Raw genomic sequence first — 24,003 nt, 5'->3', positions numbered from 1 at the left:
GGGAAATGTGTCATGCAAATTGCAGTAATCACAAAATGGATTGTAAATTTGTACAGAACAGTACAGTTCACACAAATGGCACCAGCCAAACTGAGTGCAGTTGTACTATGCATCCCAACCGTGTCCCCACTCAAAGTGCATTTGCATGTGGGCTGTTAGCAAGTGTGAATCCGTCCTTAGGAAGCAGCTTGTAGGATACGCTGCATACGCAGTTATACTTACTAGCGTAATACTCATATTTCAGAATAAAAACAGATTCAGCAACGATGTTATTTCATTCTGCTATTACATGTATTTACCATTTGTTCACAAAAAATACAGCTCTCTCTTGCTTCCCCCAACGTTTCATTGGGTTCCAAATAAACCTGAGTTGATAGTTCAAGTTAGTATTTGCAGGACATTCAGGTACAGAAGTCTGAAGCATGCACAGAATGGTATGCTGATTATTAGTGCCTTAATATTGTGTTCTATGGGGAAATGCCACCAATTATATTTTATAACTTCACAAACATCAGTGGTGTATGGGTCCTTATCAGAATATTTGGGGTTATTCTGAAGACACTACTTGAAATACTGAGAGGTTTTTCAGAAAGCATAGTTGAAGCACACACAAAACATGCCACAATCCCATTTCAACAAGGTATTTTTTGTCTACATTATTTAACCAGTGAGCAGTGTTGTAAACTTGATTAAATTTACAATGCAGCTTGCTTTGTCTAAGAGGGGGCTATGTGGATAAAAATGTAAATGAAACCATCCAGTGGCAGGGATAGTAGAGGTTCATAATGTAGTAGTTTCTGGAACACATGACCTTTCAAAATTCATCTCTGGAGTCTGAAAAACCCTTAATTGTGTGAAGTCAAGTTCAAAAGGGCTAGAACAATCTCAGGCAGCTGAAATTGGGTGGTGCTGGCTAAGAATAAGGGCATTTCTCCCCGTTTTTCCCCCCTAGACCAGCTGCACATGAACATGCCCACACATGGTATGTGCTTACAATTTTTTTTCTGGCACACAGTAGGATACTGTTCTTTCATGGTGAGGAATCTGAAACATTTTCAGCCATTCAGGCCTATGCCAATGCGGATGTTCATTTGACACAAGCACACTGCACATTGTTTCAGCCTGGCCTGCTCCCATACTTCTCCTTGGGCCTAGTTTTCACAAAGAGCAATGTATTAAAACTTGCACAACTTCAGGCTATGCATGAGCTTAAAAGCAGGCACAGTCTTCTCTTGTTTGTGCTAAACGATGGTTTTGCTTAGCAATACATGTGAATCGGTCAGTTTGCAGAGTTGGATAGAACATGGCACTTGTGAAAATTCAGTGATCTGGACTTTAAACTGCAAGGTAGTCAGTGGCACTGTTACTGGATTAAGGTACCACTACCTTTGAAGCAGAAACAACTGTTCTCATGCATATACCTCTTCCTAAGATGGCGTTACAACCAATGGGTGCTTCTACTTTGGATGTACTCAGGCACAAGCAGGTGGATCCAATTTCAAGATGGCTGCAGCCAAAGAACTGCTAGTGCTCCTGACATCCTGTCCACTGCTGTTCTTCAATCCTAACCTTTTAAGAAATATTTGGTGCTGAGCTGAGATTTTATGTGTATCAACAGAATCTCAGTGGGAAAAACCTGATTATCTGATCTCAGGGTTTCTTAAAGAAGGCATCAAAACGACTCAGAAACGTACCTTTAAAAACAATCTCTCAATAAATCCCCCCACCCAAAGCACTTATTCTGATTTGTCTTTTATAAAGGCATTAACATCTAGATACTGTGTATGCTAAAGAAGAGGGGAAGCACATAAACCATTAGTGACAATCTGCCACCGTGCTAGTCTAATGTTAACAACTATCAGCAATCCTGTATACATAACATGTGCTAGCAGGGAACAGGTAAACCATAGAATAGTCTTTGGTTAAAACCCTGTAAATTAATAGCAAATTATTTGCACAAACCCCTATTTTCTTATTCAGACATTTTCTTTACTGTGAAATAAAAAGAGCTGCAGAGTACAGAACATGTTTGCCTTTTACGAAAGTTAATCACAGTTCGTAGCACTACTAAATTTTTGATGACAACTGCATTACCATTCCTGCCATTTGCAAATGGCACTGGAGCTAGCAGATGTGTCCTTTGATAACTCTTCTGAATGCAGTGCAGAGTTTCTCAGCAACACTTTCAAGTATGTCCAATGCTGTTTTGCTAAAACTGAAAGTATACAATTTTTCTAAAGGCAGTTTCACAGAAATGGCATAGCTATACAGATGACCGGGTGTTTGTTTTTTTAAAGCATAGCATTTAGAAATATGGGCTATTGTCTCATGATGAGGAGGAAAATGTGAACAAAGATTTCCTTACAGTCAAACTAGTTCTGAGATGATCATGTCTCTTTATAGTAGCATCTCTTAACAAATGAACATTTCCTTTAGGAAAAATATAGAATGATTTTAGGTGTTTTGGAATTATTAGACAGTAAAAACTGCTTCAGTTATTAGCATCTTGCTCTGGTTTTGTGCTTTTATGCCAAGTCCTTTCAGGTCTGTTTCTTCTTCATCTGTACATGACTTAAGACATATTTGCTTCAGAAATATGAAAAAAACTTAGTTTTCCTGTTTTTGAGTAATACGAATGGTGCTTATGCCTGTGAAACAGAGAAATATTGCCTGACAAGTACATCAACCACAGCTTTACAAACCAGAGGGCAATTCAACAAATTCTTCTTTCACCGTCCAAGCAAGTCGTTAGGTCCAGTGGTCTGTTGTTGACATAAACTTATGTGCAATATTAGAACACAGCCAAAAAGTATCTGCTTGGGAAGATTACACAGATCTTCAAAGGTGAGTAAGTCTTTACATCACTTGAAATATTTGTCCTTTCCCACCAATCACACTAGTCCTAGGCCACTGAAATATGTGGCCTTGTGATTTCCTTATTGGATGTGATAACAAAATACACAGAAAAAAACATTTCACTACTTCTATGGGAAAGTCCCAGAAAACGGCACTACACAAATTTAGATTTTCAGAAAAGTCACCTCAGCACTGGCCATTTATAGGGTCCATTATATTGAATGAAATTTGTGTTGGGCTCATTTGCTGCAGCTGAGGCATTCTTGCTTCCAGCGTCTTCTCTGTTGGTGACCCTACTGACTGATTCCTTTTCCGCATCATCTGTCCAATACCCATCATGGGGAATCGACCTCTGCTTTTCACACAGTTAGGACTCCCCAGAGGATTAGAGACATTATTTAGCTGGGTTGGAGACACAGCTTCCTCTCTAAAAGAACTGCTCTTTTCGTCATATGTGAAGGACAGTTGAGTAGGATGAACTGGACTTTTAGTAGGACTGGGAGAAGTTCCCCCTGGCTGGAAGAGCGGAGACAATGTCCTTTCACTGGAACTTCTCCGACCAAAATTGACTGGCGAGCTTAGCATTCGATACTGATGCGTGGGAGAAACTTGGTCTATTTGGTCCTCTCTGTCGCCGGTTTCAAAAGAATGCACAATGTTCAGAATTAAAGGAGAATCCAAATTCTGGCTGCCAGGGCTTGAGGGCTCTTGCTGAGGCGAATCTTGCCGCTTAGTGAGCCTTGGGGTCCTTGGAACAGGTTGCTGGATTTCAAGGTATTCCAGAGAATAGGAGGTGACGCAGCCTGTCTTGGCTGTAGCTGATTCATGGAAGGGGCTCAAGCCACCAGGAGAATCTACAAAACAATTTTTTAAAAGAGTCAAGAAAAACCTTTCATGGATCCTCCCCGCCCCCGACAAGTCATCAAGTGAGAAACCGCCTGGGTGAAATTCAAATCCTAAACATAAACATACCTCCAGAACAATACAGTTAATAAAAGTTAAATCCAAAAAGTGTTTTCCTTAAGGTGTGTTATCCTGCTTATTCCTTCTCCACTGACCCATCAGAAAGCTAACCTTTCTATTATTCTCATTTCTCTGTGCTGTCAAGGCTGTCAACCCTCTTCTCTCTCCCCCCCCCCCCAAGGGAATCTGTGGTTATGTCCCTTCCCAAGCTAATCAAGCCTAAACCATCATCCGGGACAGAAAGAAAGATAACTGTGCACTAAGAAGTTTGAATAGAGGAAGGAATCTTATCTGAAAAGCCAGTGATGATTCAAACATACTGGAAGTCAGGAAACAGAACATTTCAGAACATGCAATTGTCCCCAAACACATTTGTCTTTCTGGGATGCATCTCGATGTTGAGTGCTATAAGTCAACTGCTATTTCACAACGTAAGCAGCAGTGAATGTATATTTAAAACTGCCCATGCATGATGTGGCTAAATGTGACTCATTGATATGTATATCTGTGCAATACACCTGGTTACGAATACATGCTTTCTGAGTTTATAATTTTCAGTTTTATATTTACATGTAAACAATATTAAGTGTACGTGCAAAAAATGTAAAATATGGAATGGACCTCTGCTAAAACCATGCTCTTAACAGCTATTCTTTGTTATGTTTGTGAATGGCCTACAGCACTAAAATGAATTATAAAATCAAATGGCAGAAAAAGAATATGAGTGTGGAGCAAGACCAAACTTAAATGCCATCCCATGCCTCTTGTGGAACAGTTTACATGACAGGTCTCCTGTCATGGCTTCCCCAGGGAATTCTAGCCTGGTAAGAGTCCTGAGAAAATATTATCACCCTCCTCAGATTACAAATCCCAGAATTCAAATATTCTATACCCCCATCTCCCTGCCACAATTAGGATTCCCTAGGGAGAGATAGTATGTGTTAAACAAGTTGATGGCTGTTATCCTATGCATCCTTAGCAGGGTGTAATCCCACTGAACACAGTGGGACATATACCCGAGTAAAGATGAACTGAGTCACACTAAAATGCTGCAAGCCTATATGCACTGACCTGGGAGTAATTCCTGAACACAGCAGGGCCAGCTTCTGAGCAGATATGTACAGGATGGCAGTGAAAGTCTGTGATATGCCCTAATTTTCTCTGATCTGCAACTTACAAAGCAAGTCTAGATCACATCAAGAGATGGAAAGATGGCTCCACTTACCTTTCTCTGGTGCACCACCCTGGGTAGCTTTGTGATCATTCAGCAGAGCTTTTGTAGTCTGTATCTGTGTCAGAAGGCAGGTAGGAGGTTCTTTGTAGGTGGGGGAATTTTTCTCAGATTTCTTCAGAAGTGGGTGAAGAGGCTCTTCCTTCGTTTCTTGTTCCTTGGCCTTTTTGTCCTTCAAATTTAAAAGCACATAAACAAAAACGGTTTGGTTTGTTAGAATCTGCTTTAGAAGGCTTCAAAAACAGGTGAAGTAGAAACACTGCTTCTTAACAGCATTCCAAGTTTGAAAAGGCAGCATTAAGTGAATGGAAGCAAGTTCATCAGGCTGGAAAAGGCGCCCCAGCCCTGTTTTGGGCCTAGCAACCTTGTGTCCCCTTTGGATCCCTCTCCTTCCTGCCAGTAGTGCAGTTCTAGTAATTTGCCTCCATGTGACTTTCTTATATCTTCTTTCTCCCAAAACGCAATTCATGTGTCTGTACATGGAGTTTTCATATCATACCAGTAATAGAACTAGGATGTGAAAGTAGGAGCAGCTTTAGCTGGGTGGAGCAGAAGGACTTACAGTACCTCAGGTCTTGGGCTGTACCACCCACCACCAACAGGGATGAACACAAATTGATGGTGCATCAAGCTAGTCATCGTAAATGACTGGCCAAGAAGTGAAAACTATGTGACCCCCCCCCCAACTGCTATTGAAAATCGAAGGATTCCAGAACACCAAGGTTACAATCTGATCTACCCTGACACCCAGATTTATAGAAGAGGATCCCCAGGTTTTTTATGCTCTGAGATGAAAATAAGGAGCATCCATCAACAGCCTTGGTAGCAACTGGCATGTTATCAGCTTATGTGAATCTGCTGTGTCTAGTTCTGAATGCACAGGGAAGGATGCTAACTAAAGTTCAGCAAGCTGTAGGACTAGAAGCTATGACAGCATTACAAAGAATTACCTAGAATTAATAACAGTTGGTATGATATTTTATGTAGCACTTTCAATGTAAAGTATGCTTTATAATTTTTATCCAATCCATCCTCATGACAAGTATTGGATATTGGTCACTATGATTCCCATCACTCAGATGGTGACACAGAGATGTCTCACCAAAGCCACTTGCACTTTGGATTGTGGACAGAAGAACCTTCTTTTGCATTTGTTTTTCCCATTATTAAAATGATGCGGAAAAAATTTCTGCAAAGTGCAGGAGGACCCTAGGAGATGTCTGGCTGCATCTCCATAGTAACACTGATGCACTTTCATGTATCTCTTACGTTCAGAATATCTCTTTGCAAGTGGATGTCCGTAGCTGCAAGCTCGGCTGAAAAGGATGTTTTAGTAGCTGAAGAACACCCAGCATAATTATTAAATCTTTATATGATCAAATATCTTAGGAGTCGCACACTTTCTATTAGTTTTTGATTCTATCCATTTGGGCTGGGGTGTATGTGCATGGGCACACATATTTCTGTATGTATCTCTGTATGTATCTGTTGTGTCTATATATAGATGTACATATATGACTACATACAAAAACACACACACACACACACGCCAGCAAATGATTTTGAAAAAATGTGAAGCAAGAATATTTACTGACCCAATCAATTTAATAAAAGCACATCACAATACTATGGTTTTAACAGCAATCTTTGAAAAGTATTCTTTTTTTTTTGCAAGTGCTGCAAGTTAAATTACAGCTGTGAATGTTCACATCAGTGTTACAGAAGCAGAAGGAGGATGAGCTAACTAAGCTGCTCTCCTTCAAGAACAGAGAAGGAAGAAAGTGGCTGCATTTCTGGACTGTTGCCAGAGAGAAGCTATGTCCTAACCTGGTTGCTAAACAACACCGAATTGGAGGTTGACTTCTAAAGCAGAATATCTATTTTGTTTTTCAATGAGCTATGACGGTTCATTGTTTTTAAGGTCTTTTTATTGTATTACTTCTATGAAACAATAGAGGGGCAATTCCCAAACAAAGCAAAAATGAGAGGGCGGCTAATAATTAGATTCATGAATTAAAATTTTCTGGTGCCCTGCTATATTGTCCAAATGTTTAGTATTCAAAATAACCTGTTGCCTGATATAGACTCCATCCCCTGGGATGTGTGCACCACCAACTGTGTATCCTTACATCAGCTTTGCACCTCCATACAATTGCCCTGTATGATCAGCACACTCACTCTGAGCTGGAGCCAAAGAGCTGGATTATGGCTCTTGTGATAAATACATGGCATCAAATACAATGGTTCCACTTAGGTAAGTAGGGGGCAATTAGGGAACATGGCATTACAGCAAATGTTGGGCAAAGTGTTCTCTGCCATTGAATTATTCCTTAAACAGAATCTGTTTTGGGAAATGCTGAAACCGCTCTAAATGAAAATAACAAGCTGTGGTGCAGCATTAGCAATAGCTTAACAGTTGCTACTTTAAAAAGGAAAAGAAAAGATATCAACAGCATCTGTTGTCGACTTGTATTGACTTTGTTTCTAAAAATGGGGACAGTATTGTTTCCCTTTATTTATTTATTTATTTATTTACTGAATTTATATCCCACTCCTCCCTGAGGATATATTCAGCATTTGCCAAACTGGATTATCCCATGTTGCCTTGGCATGTTTTGCAGTGAGTCATATGGTAAGTTTCTCTTGCACTTTCAAGAGACCTCTGGGCATGACTTTTTGTTTGTACTCTCTGTTGAACCAAAGTTGAAATAACAGTCAAGGGAAATGCCCAAGTATTGCCTGGTTCCAAATAACAGTAACCTGGTTTACCTCGTAGGTGTCCTTGTTTGACTTGTATTTTTCTATCCGACACCAATGGTTCATGTACACATTATCGGGAGCTTCTGTCTTCTGGAAGGATAAATAATAATCGTAAGGTATTTGTGGGGAGAATTAGAGCACAGATTAGTTCAAATACTTGTTTAAAAGAATTGCAATCACTACTTCCACTCTAAATATTGGGGTGGCCAGACTGGAATCTACTGGTGGATAGGTAGGTGATTTGCATAGTTAGGCAAGTTTTGGGTTGTCTTAAGAGCATCAGCATCTAAAAGGCTCCCTCTCTATTCTAAATTAGGCTGCTGAAATAAAGAATGACTCATAAGAAGCCAAGAGTGGAGTTTTGACCTGGGCTTAGCATGTGGTTAATACTACTTTGCGTTCTGAAAATATGTCCTTTCCTAGAGTCACTATATTGCACCTGGTTCCTCCTCCTCAGGACATTAGTGGGGGGAAATCAAGTAGATCCCACAAGCCTGAAGTCTGCCCTCCTCAGTTATTATTTGACAGTATAGTCTAACAAAATTACAATCTTGTAATTGTCTAGTAACAGGTTAAGTCCAAATAACCGTGGTAGGTAAACGGGTATAGGACTGTAGCCTCAATCTCACAATTATTTTACTTCAGAAATTGCTGTAAATAGTCAGCTACACATCTTCTTAACATGCTTCCCTCCCAAATATAATCATAACCAGGGATGCATTTAACAGTTCTTGTTACTCACAAAAATAATCACCTTCATGTAAAACAGAAACCAATCAGATGTTGGTAAACAAGCACTAAACATGGGAATTAAATTATTTTAAAAATACAACCAGTTTCCTTGATGTTTGAACTGGAAAGCCTCTAGGGCGTCCAAATTCTCTTTTAAACAAGAAACACCCAAAAGACAGAGGGCTTACAAGCAACTTCCTCATTAATTGCACCTCTACGTACTTTAACAGAAAAAGAGTAAACCATCATGTAGCGCAAAAGGACAGGCTAACAATTCCTTCCTGATAACCTTTTATATAGCTCTGAGGTAGCACTGCTGGGAGTTTGGACTTTTCAAAGAAGACAGAGATAACAGAGAAAAGTGCTCTTCATTATTGATGGAACCTTCCTCGTATGGAAGAGGATAAAGACTGGGTCCTCTCAAAGTGTGTCACAGGTGACAGCTACAATCCATTTCTTTAATCTAGGAGTTTCAGATTGAGGTGACAGTAACTGAGTTATTGTGCTGGTGTTCACTGTCTAATAGAAATCTATCATGGTCACAGAAGGCTGGCGAGCAATTTTCTACAGGCTCACAAAGCAACCTGGTATCACAGCGAGTTATTAAGATGATAGCTATTTCACTTTGAGCAATGTAACCAGCTTCTGGTACACCAAATTGGTTTTACGAACTAGTTCTGATACTTTGGGTGTGATGGCGATGCAGAAGAAAAAAAGATTATTTAAACTGAGATGTTCTGAGGAGAAAATGTAAAAAGGAATGAATCTAGCAAAAATAAAATCAATACCCCACCCATGCAACTCTTGCCTATAAGATGACAACATGTGAAGAGCAATTCTAACAAAGAGCCCAGGTAGTGCAGGGCAATGGACTCAACAAAACATCTGCAGCCCTGCTGGAAGGGTGGAGTGTAGGGTTGCTGTTGTTGTTTATTGTTGTTGTACCAGCACCATGTTGGCACAGCTGAGGGGCTTGAGAATGGGGACCACTTGTGGATCCTTAAGGCTTTGGATCTAGTTTCAGAGTTTTCTACCTGGCTAGTAGCCTTCTTCTCAGTTAGCAGAGGCCAGAGGAGACACAAGGACTCACCATCCTAACCACACGCACCCCAACAACATTTGGGGTTAGCATTCTGGCCTCAGTAGGTTAAACGGCTATATCAGTTAAAAAACTGACCAAAAAGTTCCTTCCAAATAATTGTCTTACACACACACACACACACACACACACACACACGTTAAATTTGTTAGTACAGGTACGACAAAACCTGTGAATGGCATGTACAATTTTGAAAAGGTATTCTTCCCCTCCCTTTTGCGCTTAAATTCAAACTTATATCAGTTTTTTAAACTGATTGATCAACTAATACTCTTATGATGAATTAAGGTTTTTGTTTCCAACATATGGGACGGCCCCAAAATGACAGTTATTGCTACCTCTAAGAGTAAACTCAGGTGCTGAGTGCCAAAATGACGTGGCCCCTGAGAAATAAGAGGGAGGTATCAGAAGGCTCCGTGAAACCCTGACATTTGCAGAAATACAAATTACAACTGTTTTAAAAATCTTCTCTCTTTTAACCACCCCCACTGCCCCCAGGAGTGTTGAGAATAGAAAAACAGGAGTGGATGGAAGATGCCTTGTTTCAGCCCTTTATAGCTTATAATCTCTTGGAGGACATGGCTACCTGGCTGACAGCAGGGGCATCATTGCCACTTACCTGGATGTTGCAGGAGCAGCAAGTGAAGTCAAGGCAGTGTGGCAAACTGGCAAGAGCGCCGGGACCGGCTTTGTCGGTGAGCCTGTCCTGACTGACCTTGCTGCTGCTCTGCCCTGGTAAATGGCAATGCTACTGCCGCTGCTGCCGAGAGACTGGCTCTGCCTCCTCACCTCTTACACTGGAGACCCCACTTGTAACTAAGGCTGCATACACACTATGACTTTAAAGCACATTCAAAGGGCATTTCCCCCCTCAAAGAATTCTGGGTTCTGTAGTTTGCTATGGGTTACTTTGAATTTCAACTGAGAGAGGTAAACTACAGTGCCCAGAATTCTTTGAAGGTAACAAACTGTGGAAGATTGGCAGATGAAGATGATGGATTTTTCGGAGCTAGCCGACCTGATTGGAAGAGTCCGCGACCAGAAGGAGGGGGATTACCAGGAGGAATGGATGAAATTTAAAGACTATTTAGTTAAATATATTAAGTTAAATTAATTGGAAAAGCTTGCAAATACCAGACAGGCTTAGGATCTAAATATGCAATGTGATAAATTAATATGTTGAAATGCCGAATGGGAATGAAAGAAAGATGTTAAGTGATTAAGTTAATTTTATGAGAATATTGGTTTTGGAAAACCGTTAAAATGATATACACTGAAATTCAACCAGGGGGATACGAGGAAGTCATTTAACAATGTCAGTAAGATTGGTTTAAATAAGGTTATGATTTATGTTTGTTTATTTGTTTAAAAATTTCTGGAAAATCAATAATTTATTTATTTTTTTTAAAAGAAGGGAACAAATGTGCTTCGAACATGCTTTAAAGGCATAGTGTGTATGCAATTTACCTAACTTAGCAAAACAGTCCCTATATTAGGGGAAAATTGATACTTTTGTTGTATATGCATTGTCAAAGCAACAGTCAGTGGCGGATCATAAAATCTCTGTCCCACCACCATGAAACTTCCCCCTGATGTCCACGGGAATTCTATGCAGGAAGTGAATGCAAAGAATGGAACAGATATATGTCCTGAAGGAAAACAAGTAATAAAGATTTATTGCATGAGGTCATAGGCGAGAACTGTTTTGTTTAAGTGGCTTGTGCTGTGAGCTAAAAGGGCACACAAAGGTCAAGAAATGCTCTATAGGCTTTTACTTTCCACTGCCACTTTTAAAAATAACAAATAAACTAAAATCACTAGGTTGCTTTGCCTTGTTCCCAACTCACAGAGCACATAGTTTTACTCCTTGCTCTTACTTCCTGCATTTTAAGGACAGTTTTAAAATAGAGCTATGCCTTTGCTATCATAATAAAGACACTATAATGCTACGAGAACCTGCTTGGAGTGAGCTCTTTCTCCAAGGTTATAAAATTAAACTCTTCTCTGTTGCAGAATTAATGCAAAGTGTGTTGTCTCCTTAAAGAAAAATATAAACACAATTCCTCCTAACTTTTAATACATCATTAAATAGTTAATCATGCAGATTTTCTTCTGATTGAATTAACTTCCTTGTAAAAGTGCATGTGATGAAACATCATCAGTCAAGTATCTATCTTCCAGTTTAGCCCTCACTAGAAACGAGGACTGCAGCCTGTTATCATTGCTCCTGCACATGTGCGCTGGCCAGCCATGCCTTCATTCTGGGTACTCCATTCTATACCCCCCCCAGTCATCTGGTCCTCCCTGCACCCCACAACAGACACTCTGTATTCTGTGGCCATTGGGGTTTTCTTCTTTTTTGTGGGAAGGGTCCCCTTAAGTTATTTAAAATCTACTTTTGCAAATCTTGTTGTTCCCCAGAATAAGCTGGTAAGCTCCCTCTTGTTTTTCAGTAGCCCTATTTTGACTGCACTGCCTTCAGAACTCAACAGCTGAGTTCAAGTCTTGGGGAATGGTCATTCAAGCATCATCATCATCATCATCATCATTATTTTATATATTGCCCTATACCCAGGGGTTTCAGGGCGGTTCACAGAATAAAATCACAATATAAAACCATAAAATACTTAATAAAAACAAAAACAACCCAATAGCCCCTCAACACACGAAAAAACCCCACATTTTAAAAGGGCATAGGATATAAATCGGATCAACCAAACTTACTCTAAGGCCTGCCAAATAGCGTTCCAGCTTCTTATTAAGCAGGATGTAGATGGCCAAAGTGTGGCAAGCCCGGTTGGAGAGGACGGTATTGATCACATCACTGTTCTTATAGCCAAGCTTTTCAGTCATGTAAAGCAGCACACTCTGGCTGATGTCTTCTATGTGGATTCTACATGAAGAGAAAAGGGAAGGGGTTATTTTCCTATTTCCCCCCCTCCATCTTCCAGGGAGAGCGTCACCAGGGAGAGGTGGCAACAGACATGCTATATAAACCTTAATGGCCACCATATAACAGGAACTATATACTGTTTTAACCAAACTGATGATAACAAAGTTGTCGAGACAAAATACTTTTGGTTACTTTTAAATTCTGCATACACTTTGTTAAAATAATGTGCGTATAAAATAGCGCTGGAAATGTTTTTTAAAAAACATTATCTAGTTACAACACAAATAAATAAATATTTATATGTAACTATTTTGAGGGGAAATGTTTCTGTAGCTTGCATCTTCCCGTCATATTTGTCTGCTGTGCCTTCTCATTGCTTCAGAATACCCGCAAGACCAATAAAGGTGCTAAACAGTAAGCGTAAGCACTATATATAATGTTTAGTGCCCTAGAAATAGCGCATCAAGAACGACAGCCTCCCTGGGAACCTATATTTGATTTGTTATCACTTTGGGTCAAATTCAAAGTGATGTTAAATGTTCCTTTGCATTTAACACGCATGTGGGTGTTTGTTTGTTTTGTTTCAATGCAAATAGCACCCACTGTGGAAGCTGGTAATTATAAGGATCACAGCAGATGGAGTGGGGCTTAATCCTTTCCTTCTTCCCCTGCTCCAGCCCCGATGAAGATGGCTTCTCCAAAGCGGACATATGCAAAGAGAAGAAGGTTCCCATTGGCACCACGAAACGTGGTGATAGACAGGGGTTTACATGGAACTCTAAAAGGCAATTAGACCAATTCATGAAATATCAGTAATTACTAAATGGAACACCCTCGTACAATGGCAGAGGACCTCTGGATACCAGTTGCTAAAGGTCAAACATCAATGTTTGGAGATACCTAGAAGCATTTCGCTGGCCGCTGTTGGAGACAAAGACAATGGACCAGAGGGAACTTCAGCCTGCAATCCTAAACACACTTGCCTGGGAGTCACTGGTGGAGGCAGGGGGATACGGTCCGCCCTGGGTGTCATCCCTGGGGGGGGGGGGTGTGACATCACCCCCTGCCCCCGGGTGCACAGCATGCCAGAGCAGCTGCTGGGAGTGAGCCCCACTGAAGTAAGCTCCTGCCTCTGCTGGGAGTAAGCCCCACTGAATTCAGAGGTGCTTATTTTTCAGTAGACATGGACTGGATTGTGCTGTTAAAATGATCAATAGGGCCCTTAGGTTATAACGTTAGTTCAATGACTCAACTGCTTCACACATTTTGCCTGCCATTCAACATAACACACAAAAACAAACGTACACACCCTGGCCAAGGACTGCTTGAAAAATATACAATTTTCTTACATGGAAAACAGTTCCACATTGGAAAATGCTTGAAAACCAAGCTGGGCCAACACATTTGATTGGTACGTATTCTGACTGCATTCGTGTTTACGCAATGAAATAGATTTACGCGTGATCATCATGAGTGATGATCTACTTACACTATTCACTTTTTCTTCCTATCTACAAGAATGAATGAATCCATGTATTTCAGTCACTGACCAGAGTGTAACATATACAACAACAGAGAGTATACAGACATAAATAGATAAAATTAAGCTTTATGATAATAGACAATAAATAATTCAGATATAAAACAGGTAAAATATATAAGTCAAACGTATTAAGTCATTGGCCATTTGATTCTCTCAAAGCTTAAACGTATTAAGTCATTGGCCATTTGATTCTCTCAAAGCTTGTCTCCTTAATTTTATAGCAGCAGCACAGAATTTAGCCACTTTTAAGGTAATCTCTGGTTCCCTGTCCTCTATTAAGTATTTTAAGTAATTCCTATCTGCAAGAGATATACTGTGTAGAAAATTCATAACATCTAAAGTGCCCCAGAGAACAGGTAGTGGAACAACAATGTTTCAACAATGATTTATTTCATCCTCTGACACACCTACTAAAGCAGCCATTTCTCTCTTGCAGTTTGCACACTTTGGTTGGTTAGAAGCAGCCAGCCCATGAATTTCTTGGGTGGCACAATAAGGCTTATATCCATCACATAAAATCTGCAGTAGATGCTTAGAAAGGTACCAGCCTCCTCTGCTGTATTAATATCCATCCATGTGTTGCATAACCCTCATTACCATAGTAACTAGCACCTCACAATGATTAAAGGTTTTTATCCTCACAAACCCCCTTTTTGAGGTTGGGAAATATAATCCTCCGCACTACAGGGCTGGGACAAAGGAACTGGGGAAGCAACGCGACTTTGCGCAAGGTTTCACCAGAGATCTGGGGCTGATCCAGGAATTGGTCCTAGCAACCCTAAAACCACTGCAGAATACTAATCTTGCTCCCTGCTGCTGAGGAAATATCAGAGACCGAATCAAAGACAAAGAATCAAAAGTGAGAGCTGGCATAGTAAAGCAAATAAGGGGCGAGAATTGAAAGCCAGACAGTAGCAGGCAGTGGGATTGTGCAAGCAGGGCAGTGTTGCTCACCTGCCTTCCCATCACTGCTGGTTCCTGAGAGCAAAAAGAGGAGGGGAAGGGAGCCTGGCATGGCAGAGCCAGTCTGATGCACCTGCCAACACACCTGCAGTGCGCTGAGCTCCCCATGCACCACCCGTTTCAGGAACCTGCAGTGATGCTCATGATGAGATGGCAGGTGAGCAACATACCCGTCTGTGCTACCCTGCCAAACACTATTGGAGCCAGAGAGTCCTCAATCCAAATTTCCCTGCAGCTGCAGACACACCACATTGATGCAAAATAACTCATGCTCAGCCTTTAACTTAGAATCTTAGCGTTGGAAGGGACCCAAGGGTCATCTAGTCCAACCCCCTGAAATGCAGGAATCTCAGCTAAAGCATCCATGACAGATGGCTTAACCACTTAACCAGTATAGAGTCCATTCTCTTGATTTATTTTTCCTGCAAATGTTTTATGTTGCTGTCCCTCATCCAGATCGAAGATACTCTTGTACCCAAGTGTTTTTGTTCTGGGAGGGTGGTAATGGTAGAACGGCAGAATTTCAAAGTCATTCTTGGTCATGACTGGTGCTCTGGGAACTACAGTTCTTAGGGGCAAATAAAACTCATGTGCTTGCCATCATCGCAGTACATGTACCAACATTTCAAAACAGGAGAGATCTCTTGGACAATAGAGACAAGCTTTTCTCGAGAATTCTCCAGGCTCATAAATGCCAACTAATTCATGAAGGGGAATTCACCCATCATTAGGGCTTATGCTGAATTTTGCAGATCAGAGTGTGAGAGATAACATTTGAAAAACACACACACACACCTGCTCTGGCTCACTCAAGCAGCCCTTCCTCATTCAAGCAACTCTAATGACTTCAGTGGAACTTTAAAACAAGAAACTCTCTAACCTTTCCAACCTACAGGCTACCAATCAAAACAAGATCAACAATATTGTCAATCTCTCACAGCAAGCACTCAGCCCAGCTGAGGAATCAGTCCTTTCACGTGGACTGTCATTCTGCCCTGCCAAATCCCCACACATGATTCAGTTCTACGGTGACTTGGAAGCATTTTTCCGCCGTTTACGCCTGAAGGAGTATTTTCAACACACACAACAACAAGACAAAGCAGAACAAGCAACAACTTCACAACACAACACCTCTCAACCCACTGGAGAACAACCACCATCCTCCCAACAGAACACTGACCACCAACTACCACCGAAAAAGTGTTACACAAAAAGAGACTCCACATGGACTCCTCCTGATGGACGCAATACCACACTGGACTTGTACATTGACTGCTTCCGCCACAGAATACAAACAGATGTGACCAGAAAACACCACCGCTTACAACAAAATCTAAACCATGCTGAAAGGAGAGCCATAGATAATCTCAGAAACAACCCAGACATTATAATTAAAGAAGCAGACAAAGGTGGAGCTGTCGTCATCATGAACAAAACTGACTACATCCAGGAGGCTCACAGACAACTTTCCAATACCGCCTTTTACATAAAATTGGACTCAGACCCCACACAAGAATACAAAAAAGAACTGAACAAGATTGTTAAGGAGCTACCCCCACACATCCAAGAACAGATCCTCACCAACACACCAACAGAACCTCGACCAGGAACTTTCTATCTTCTACCTAAAATACACAAACCAGGAAATCCAGGACGCCCCATCATTTCAGGTATTGGCACTATCACAGTGGGTGTCTCCGGTTATATGGACACTGTTCTGAAACCATATGCCATCAGTGCTCCCAGCTATGTACGTGACACCACAGATTTCCTGAGGAAAATACAATCTTTAAATAATCTTCCCAACAACACTATACTAGCTACTATGGATGTGGAATCTCTGTATACCAACATCCCACACAACGATGGTTTACAAGCTATAAGGAACACCATTTCAGATAAAACCACAGCAGACTTTGCCACCAAACTCTGCCAATTTGTCCTTACCCACAACAACTTCAAATTCGGTGATGACCTGTTCCTTCAGATCAGCGGCACAGCAATGGGCACCCGCATGGCCCCACAGTATGCCAACATCTTCATGGCAGATTTAGAACAACGTTTCCTAAACTCCTACCCACTCAAACCTCTCTTGTACCTGCGATTCATTGATGATATTTTTATCCTCTGGACACATGGTCAACAGACCCTGAACACCTTCCACCAGAAATTCAATGATTTTCACCCCACAATCAACCTAACAATGAATCAATCCATGCAAGAAATACATTTTTTGGACACTACTATAAAAATACAGGATGGGCGCATAGACACCACCTTATACCGTAAACCAACTGACCGACAAACATATCTACATGCCTCTAGCCACCATCCCAAACATACCAAACAGTCCATTGTTTATAGCCAGGCACTACGTTACAGCCGTATCTGTTCCAATTCTACAGACAGAGACTCTCACCTAAGAGATCTACAGCAAACCTTTTTAGAACTAAAATACCCAGCAGATGAAGTTAGACAACAGATCAACAGAGCCAGACTGATACCCAGAGAGAACTTGCTGCAAGACAGACCCAAAAAAGAAAATAACAGAACTCCTCTAGTCATCACATACAGCTCCCAAGTTAAAACAGTACAACGCATCATCAGAGATCTACAACCTCTCCTGGACAATGACAGTTCTCTTTCTCAAGCTCTGGGAGGAAGACCTTTCATTGCCTACAGACAGCCACCCAATCTTAAACAACTCCTAACCCACAATAATACTACAACCAGACTTAACACGGACACTGGCACCAGAGCCTGCAATAAACCCAGATGCCAACTTTGCTGCCACATACACCCGGACAACACCATTACTGGCCCCAACAACATCACACACACCATCTCTGGACTATTTAATTGCTCATCGTCTAACATTGTGTATGCCATCAAATGCCAACAGTGTCCTTCAGCTCTCTATATTGGACAAACAGGCCAAACCTTACGCCAAAGAATAAACGGACATAAATCTGACATCAAGAATCACAAGACAGAGAAACCAGTAGGAGAACACTTCAATCTCCCAGGACATTCTATACAAGATCTCAAAGTAGCTGTTTTACTACAAAGGAATTTCAGAAATAGACTGGAAAGAGAAGCTGCTGAATTGCAAATCATTACCAAACTTAAAACCATGGAGACACCTGGCCTGAATAAAGACATTGGATTCTTATCTCACTATACATGACAAAGCCATTTTTCACCTTCTCACCCCTTGCTTTTTCCTGTAAGACCTACTGCAGTCGTTAATAGTCGTCAACAGGCTCATCACAGCTATCTGCCAATCACCCATCCCCACCCTCCTCTGAGTAATACCCCTCCCCACCTTCTCACTATATAGAAGGATCTGGCAACTTCTGTTTCAGTGTATCTGAAGAAGTGTGCATGCACACGAAAGCTCATACCAAGAACTAACTTAGTTGGTCTTTAAGGTGCTACTGGAAGGAATTTTTTTTGTTTTTTCAGTGGAACTTTGTAAAACAGCATTATCTTGCACAGTTTACCTGTTTGGATATGTGACATTATTCAGAACTTTTCCATTCTCATTAAGCCAACGATTCGCTAAGGCTTGTTGGATGTTTGGCCTCTTTGTAGGATCTGGCTCTAGCAGAGATCGTAGGAAGTTTACAGCCGCTGGAAAGACATTAAGGGGGGGGGGAGTGTCACATGTTTTGCAAATCCTTTTTGTAGATGATTAATTACAAGAAAGCAACTTTACCAAAAACGTATCAGCTATTACCCCAAACGTAACATGAATGGTACTCAGTATGAATTAGAAAAGCACATGGTTTCCAAATGGAAGACACATCACCTCTAGAAACCTGCAAATATGGGCTGTATCTTTTACAGAAATAGTGTAAATAGCTCTAAGACTACATCATATGAAGCTACCTTAAACTGAGTTAGACCACTGGACTATATAGCCCAGTACTGTCTACTCTGACTGGCAGCATCACTCCAGGGTCTCAGGCTTTCCTTATCACCAGAACCTTTTAACTGGAGATTGCAGGGTTGATCCTGGTAAACTAACATGCATTTTATACATGACAAAAGTAAGCATTATGGAATCAAATCAGATGCGTCATGAACAAACTGAGATCGGCTAAAGAAGTCCATTATAGTGATCCCTTCAGTAGGTAAGACAGATATAACAAAACAATATCTGATATACTATTCACAACTTATAAAGAACATGTACTACAAATTATAATTTTAGCCAGTTTAATGCTGCAAAGATTTTGTGAAGTAGTTCACGGTAATTATAATGTGTACATGAGGAACAAGGCTTTGTTCTACATTACCCCTTTAAATACTTAAACAAATAAATTAATTAAACACACTTATAGTTGCAGCCCTGATGAATCTGGTTTCTAACTCCTATTGAAATAATGGCAGTTACTTCTGTGTGGTTTCATCAGCCTGATTTATGCCAAGAACAGCTCTTGTGTTTATACAAACTGCTCACACCATCAGTACATTGTCAGCTTTAAGCATGGTAATTTATTTCAAATGTTTTTAAATTAAATGTGTGTTTATATATGCCTAAGCTTAAATCAAGAGTCTGACACTTTCTTCTGTGATTTAAAGGAGGGTCACAAAGCCCAGTCTTAAAAGGGTCATGTGCCTTTTTAAGTTAGGAGGCTTTAAAAAAAAAAGAAAAAAAGAAAGATAAAAAACCAAGTTGGTATCTGAGCTACAGAAAGGCTCAGTAGTACAAAACCTAAGACTGTGATCTCTAAATCCAGTGGGATAAATCTTGCTCTCTGACTGTATAATTAAATGTGTGCGCCACAAGAAATTAATGAGGCTTTGCACTCAGCATAATAACTAATTTCTGCTTTGCATGTCACTTGTACCAAAACAGCCGTCACATGCAACTGTATTGAGTGGCCCATCTGGTGCATTCTCTAGTGACTACAGGAAACATTTGGAGAGGGTGCCAAAATAATCTTGGATGAGTTCCACAACAAGTGCTTGGAAAACGTGACCACAGCAATACTCCCCCCCCTTTTTTTTTTTGCTATAAAGAACATCAATCCAACTAAAAGTGCCAGGTTCCATGTATTTCTGCACCTCACGTGTAAAGAGAGCTGTTCACAAGGAAGATTCGCAGCAGCCTAAACAGTCTGTGATTTTTCCTTTACTAAAGAAAAGATAAGTTTGCCTTTAAAAGGCTACCATCTTCATTCAGCCACATTGTCATCCAACCTTCTCAGCACTATGCAAGGGCATTCCCTTAGCCATATTCACACCAGGCAATGATGTCACGCACTTTCCACATGAAGCCAGGAAAAGGAAATACATGTTCCACAACAAATCAGGGTGCCAGGAAGAGAGAAAAAATAAAATAAAAGGCTTGTCCAATAAATCAGGATTGGGTGGTATCTAATCAGAGCAACAACAGATTTTTACAACATATAATCTGAACTAAACATTTTGTAAGAATATTACTTTTGCTTCACTGGGCCTGGAATTTAAGGCATTTATTACATCAGAGATTTATGTGACCTGAAAATAATTCACGTTGGTAGGGTTTTTTTTGGGGGGGGGGGGATGAAGAGGTGACTGTGTGTGACATGGGGGGCAGCAAGATCTTGATTCCTTTCTCCCTGTAAGGCACCAAAGGGGAGAGGTCTGAAACTAGGATCTCCAGCAGCCAATACCAGTACTTCCCACATCACAAGTGCTCTTGATCTTCAGAAGGCCAGGATGTTTAGAACAAGGAAAAGGGTGTCCTCTAGGCTCCATCTCCTGCCTGAAAAGAGCCAGGCAAGCCAACTGGGTCACACCATAAGACCTTGCAGCCATGTCAGACCACCAGTTTGCGTGACTTGTCTTCAGCATGCCTATTCTGCCTACTCTCCTGCTTTGCTTTCTCTTGACTGCCACAGACTGTGACCCTTGTCTGCTGTTGACCTTGTGCCTGCTTCTACCCTCTCCACCCCTCTATTATTGCCTTGGAACTCACCTTTCTGTTTTGCTCTGGCTCAATACTTACTTCTTGATCTTTGATCCATGTCCACTTAACTTGCCAGTGACCACCATGCCAATTGTCCCTGGTCTGTTGGTCCTCATATGCCTAATCTGGTGACTGACCTCCTGTTGTACCTAATGCCTTTCTGCTCCTTGTCTACCCATGCCCATATGGAACCACAGGTGCATCCTGTCCTGGAGCTAGGAAGAAGACTGACAATCCCCTTCCTTCCTGTCGTAATAAATCCCAGCTTCCCCTCCCCCTTATGATCTTTTTGACAGTGAAAGGGCAAGGTCTCCTCACTACTTAAAGGGAGGGGGTGGTGGAACTGAAATAAACTGGATCTAGAGGATGCATGACAGGATATTTCTCTGGCAGACTGAAGGCTACACACCTGCACAATCTTCAGACCTTACAGAATTTTAGGAGATGGAAGAGAATGCAAAACACACCCATCTTGCATCAGATGTGAAGTGCACATGAATGTGTTTTGAGCCACTCATATGCATTTTAAAGGGGCAACCAGCAAAAATATGTGTGTGAATTTCACATGAGATGCAGGGCCTATGTGTTCTGTACCAGTATCCTACTCAAGAAGAGAACTTTGTCATATGAGTAAGACTTAAGAATATCCCACACACTGTGTGTGTGTGTGTGTGTGTGTGTGTGTGTGTGTGTGTGTGTGTGTTTTAGTTTAGTTTCAGGTGTCACTTAGCTTCAGACGCTCAAGTTAACTGACCCAGAGCAAGGCAGGGAAGCGAAAGCTGGAAACACTTGTTCTATGCTAAACATACAACAGATGTTCAGTCTACCTCTTGAAACCACTTTGGCAAAATACTGAGCCACTGTTCAGAACCAACTGAATGACTGGCATGCATTTATTAAGCTGCAAGTGTTTCAAGATGGAACCAAACAATCCAGATCAACCTCCTGTTTTGGTGTGCAAAATGGCCAAAGGTCACTTCCTACGTTATGAGTTTTCATTCAGGGGAGTTTTCACTCCTGTGAGCAAAACTGTCACGCAGGAAGAAAAATCCATTGTTTTAGGCCCACTCACAAAGTAAGCCTATGTATGGATACAGATCCTGCCTATAATATGGGAGTGCAGCTGCTGCCACAGGCTTCATGTATGGAAAGTGGCCCTGACTTAGACCGGTTCTGTGTCTAAAAACACTGCAATAAATTACCCTTGCTCCACTCTGGCAAGTGACCGAGCAGCTAACAAGAAAATAAATCCAGAATAAATAATAAATAAATCCAGAATAAATCCAGAAATACAGGCCCCTCCTTTGCAGATGCTTGCCTTGTTATGTGCATGTTTTACCAAGACAGGTATTTTCTTTGTTTCTTGCTCTAGCAGAAACAGAAAAACTGTACTGCTAGGGGTGGGAATGATGTGTCACTGAAAAATCCTGTTCTGACATTGGTGCTTCCCACATGCACAATGCAAGTGCAAGCATGAATCACAAACCCAGAGAACAGATGCACAGCCAACATCTGAGAAACTTTCTGAGCACATGCGCTTTTCATAAGAACCACTTCGAATTTCTCCAAGCTTGTGCAACACAACAGGATAAAATAACAACTTGCCGCTTAGCTGGGATGCAAATCATCAGAAAAATCAAACTATTGTCAAAAAGCGGATGCAAAAAGCAACCAGTGTGCCATAGATCAATCAGCTTTGGAAATGGAACCCCGTGTATCTATATCTTGGGAAACTGTACCATATTAAGTATCTCTCATTATTTGCTGCAATTTATTACTATTGATCCATTTATTTTTTTTAGATATAACGCATACAAAAATAAAATACAGCAATAACAAAATAAATCACGTGAAAGAGAGTTGACATCATGCCAGGAAAAACAAGAGAGAGGATACCAAGGAAGATCAAAGCATATCATCACATATGTTATGAATTTCTATACCATAAACTCAGTTAAGAATATATCTATCAATTATTCCAAAACAACACAACACTTAAGGGCAAGCAGAGTACATTAAAGAAACAGAAATTGTAAACACAAAAATTGGTCATCTGAAAGGAGGCTAAAGAACTATAAATCATTTTCATAAGAAGGCTTGCTGAAAAAACAAAGTCTTAATTTGGCACCAGAAGCTCATTATAGATGATGCCAACTTGATTTCAGTAGGCAGAGAGGTCAGTAATTCCAGAGCCAATTTATGGTCTCTGCAGGGGCAACACCAGTACCAAAGGGTCAGTTTCTCTCTTCATTAAAATTTACTCCAATTTCTTTTAATGATCTTCGTTTCTTTTCTTCTAACTCATTCTTGTGTGCTTGACCTGTTCTATCCTCTTTATAAAAGCGTCTTTTTCCTATTTTTTCCTACTGCTATTTTATATTTTTAACTACTAACTCTTTTCTGATGTTTACCCTTCTTAACCTGAGTGTCTTGCTTTTGTTCCTTTTCTCAGCTTCATTCCTTCTCTTTCTAGAATCATAGAATTCTAGAACTGGAAGGTACCCCAAGAGTGACCTAGTCCAACCCCCTGAAATATAGGAATCATGCCCACAGTTGTCCTTGAGTGGGCTCGAACCACCAACCTTCTGGTTAACAGCCCAACGCACTGGCCCACTGCACCACTGGAGGCATCCATTCTTAATTCTGCTGTCAGTTTGGTGTTTTCCTGCTTTCCTTTTGTTGCAACACTTCACTGGGTTCCATTTCCTTATTAGATCCAGTGTGAGCTAACAAGTTTTGTTCTTCATACAATCACATAATGTGAAGTAACCTTAAAGCTCATCTAATCTAAGCCCTGTGCAACACAGGGAATTTACTGCTTATGGCATCCTTGATAAGAGGTCATTCATTCTCAGCTTTATCATACCTAATGTGAAGACGGTAGTCCCAATAAGCAGAACAGCTCAGCAAGTGACTTATACCCTTGCACAGCATTTCTGTCCCATCAGATATTCCTGCTGGCAGCTTGCATCAGTGTAGAAAAGTACACAGTAGGATCTATCCA

The 24,003-nt window shown here is 40.9% G+C and overlaps 1 protein-coding gene across 2 annotated transcripts in view; it reads right to left on the bottom strand.

The window, feature by feature from the left end:
* Positions 1-269: 269 nt before the first annotated feature.
* HUNK (hormonally up-regulated Neu-associated kinase) overlaps positions 270-24,003 on the bottom strand; it is a 58,638-nt gene continuing 34,904 nt past the window's right edge. Inside the window, exons 6-10 of one of the 2 annotated variants that reach the window (XM_077927302.1) lie at positions 18,544-18,673; positions 12,366-12,534; positions 7,820-7,900; positions 5,045-5,222; positions 270-3,710 (exon numbers count right to left, since the gene is read on the bottom strand). In XM_077927302.1, coding sequence (XP_077783428.1) covers positions 3,043-3,710; positions 5,045-5,222; positions 7,820-7,900; positions 12,366-12,534; positions 18,544-18,673 — 1,226 coding nt within the window. In that variant the 3' untranslated portion in view covers positions 270-3,042. The remainder of the gene's footprint in view (positions 3,711-5,044; positions 5,223-7,819; positions 7,901-12,365; positions 12,535-18,543; positions 18,674-24,003) is intronic. The other variant, XM_077927303.1, reaches the window with a different exon arrangement.

The sequence above is a fragment of the Podarcis muralis genome, chromosome 4 (genome assembly GCF_964188315.1).
Source record: "Podarcis muralis chromosome 4, rPodMur119.hap1.1, whole genome shotgun sequence".
Lineage (NCBI taxonomy): Eukaryota > Metazoa > Chordata > Lepidosauria > Squamata > Lacertidae > Podarcis > Podarcis muralis.
Note: the sequence above shows the minus strand (reverse complement) of the source record. Positions and strands in the feature narration are given on the sequence as shown.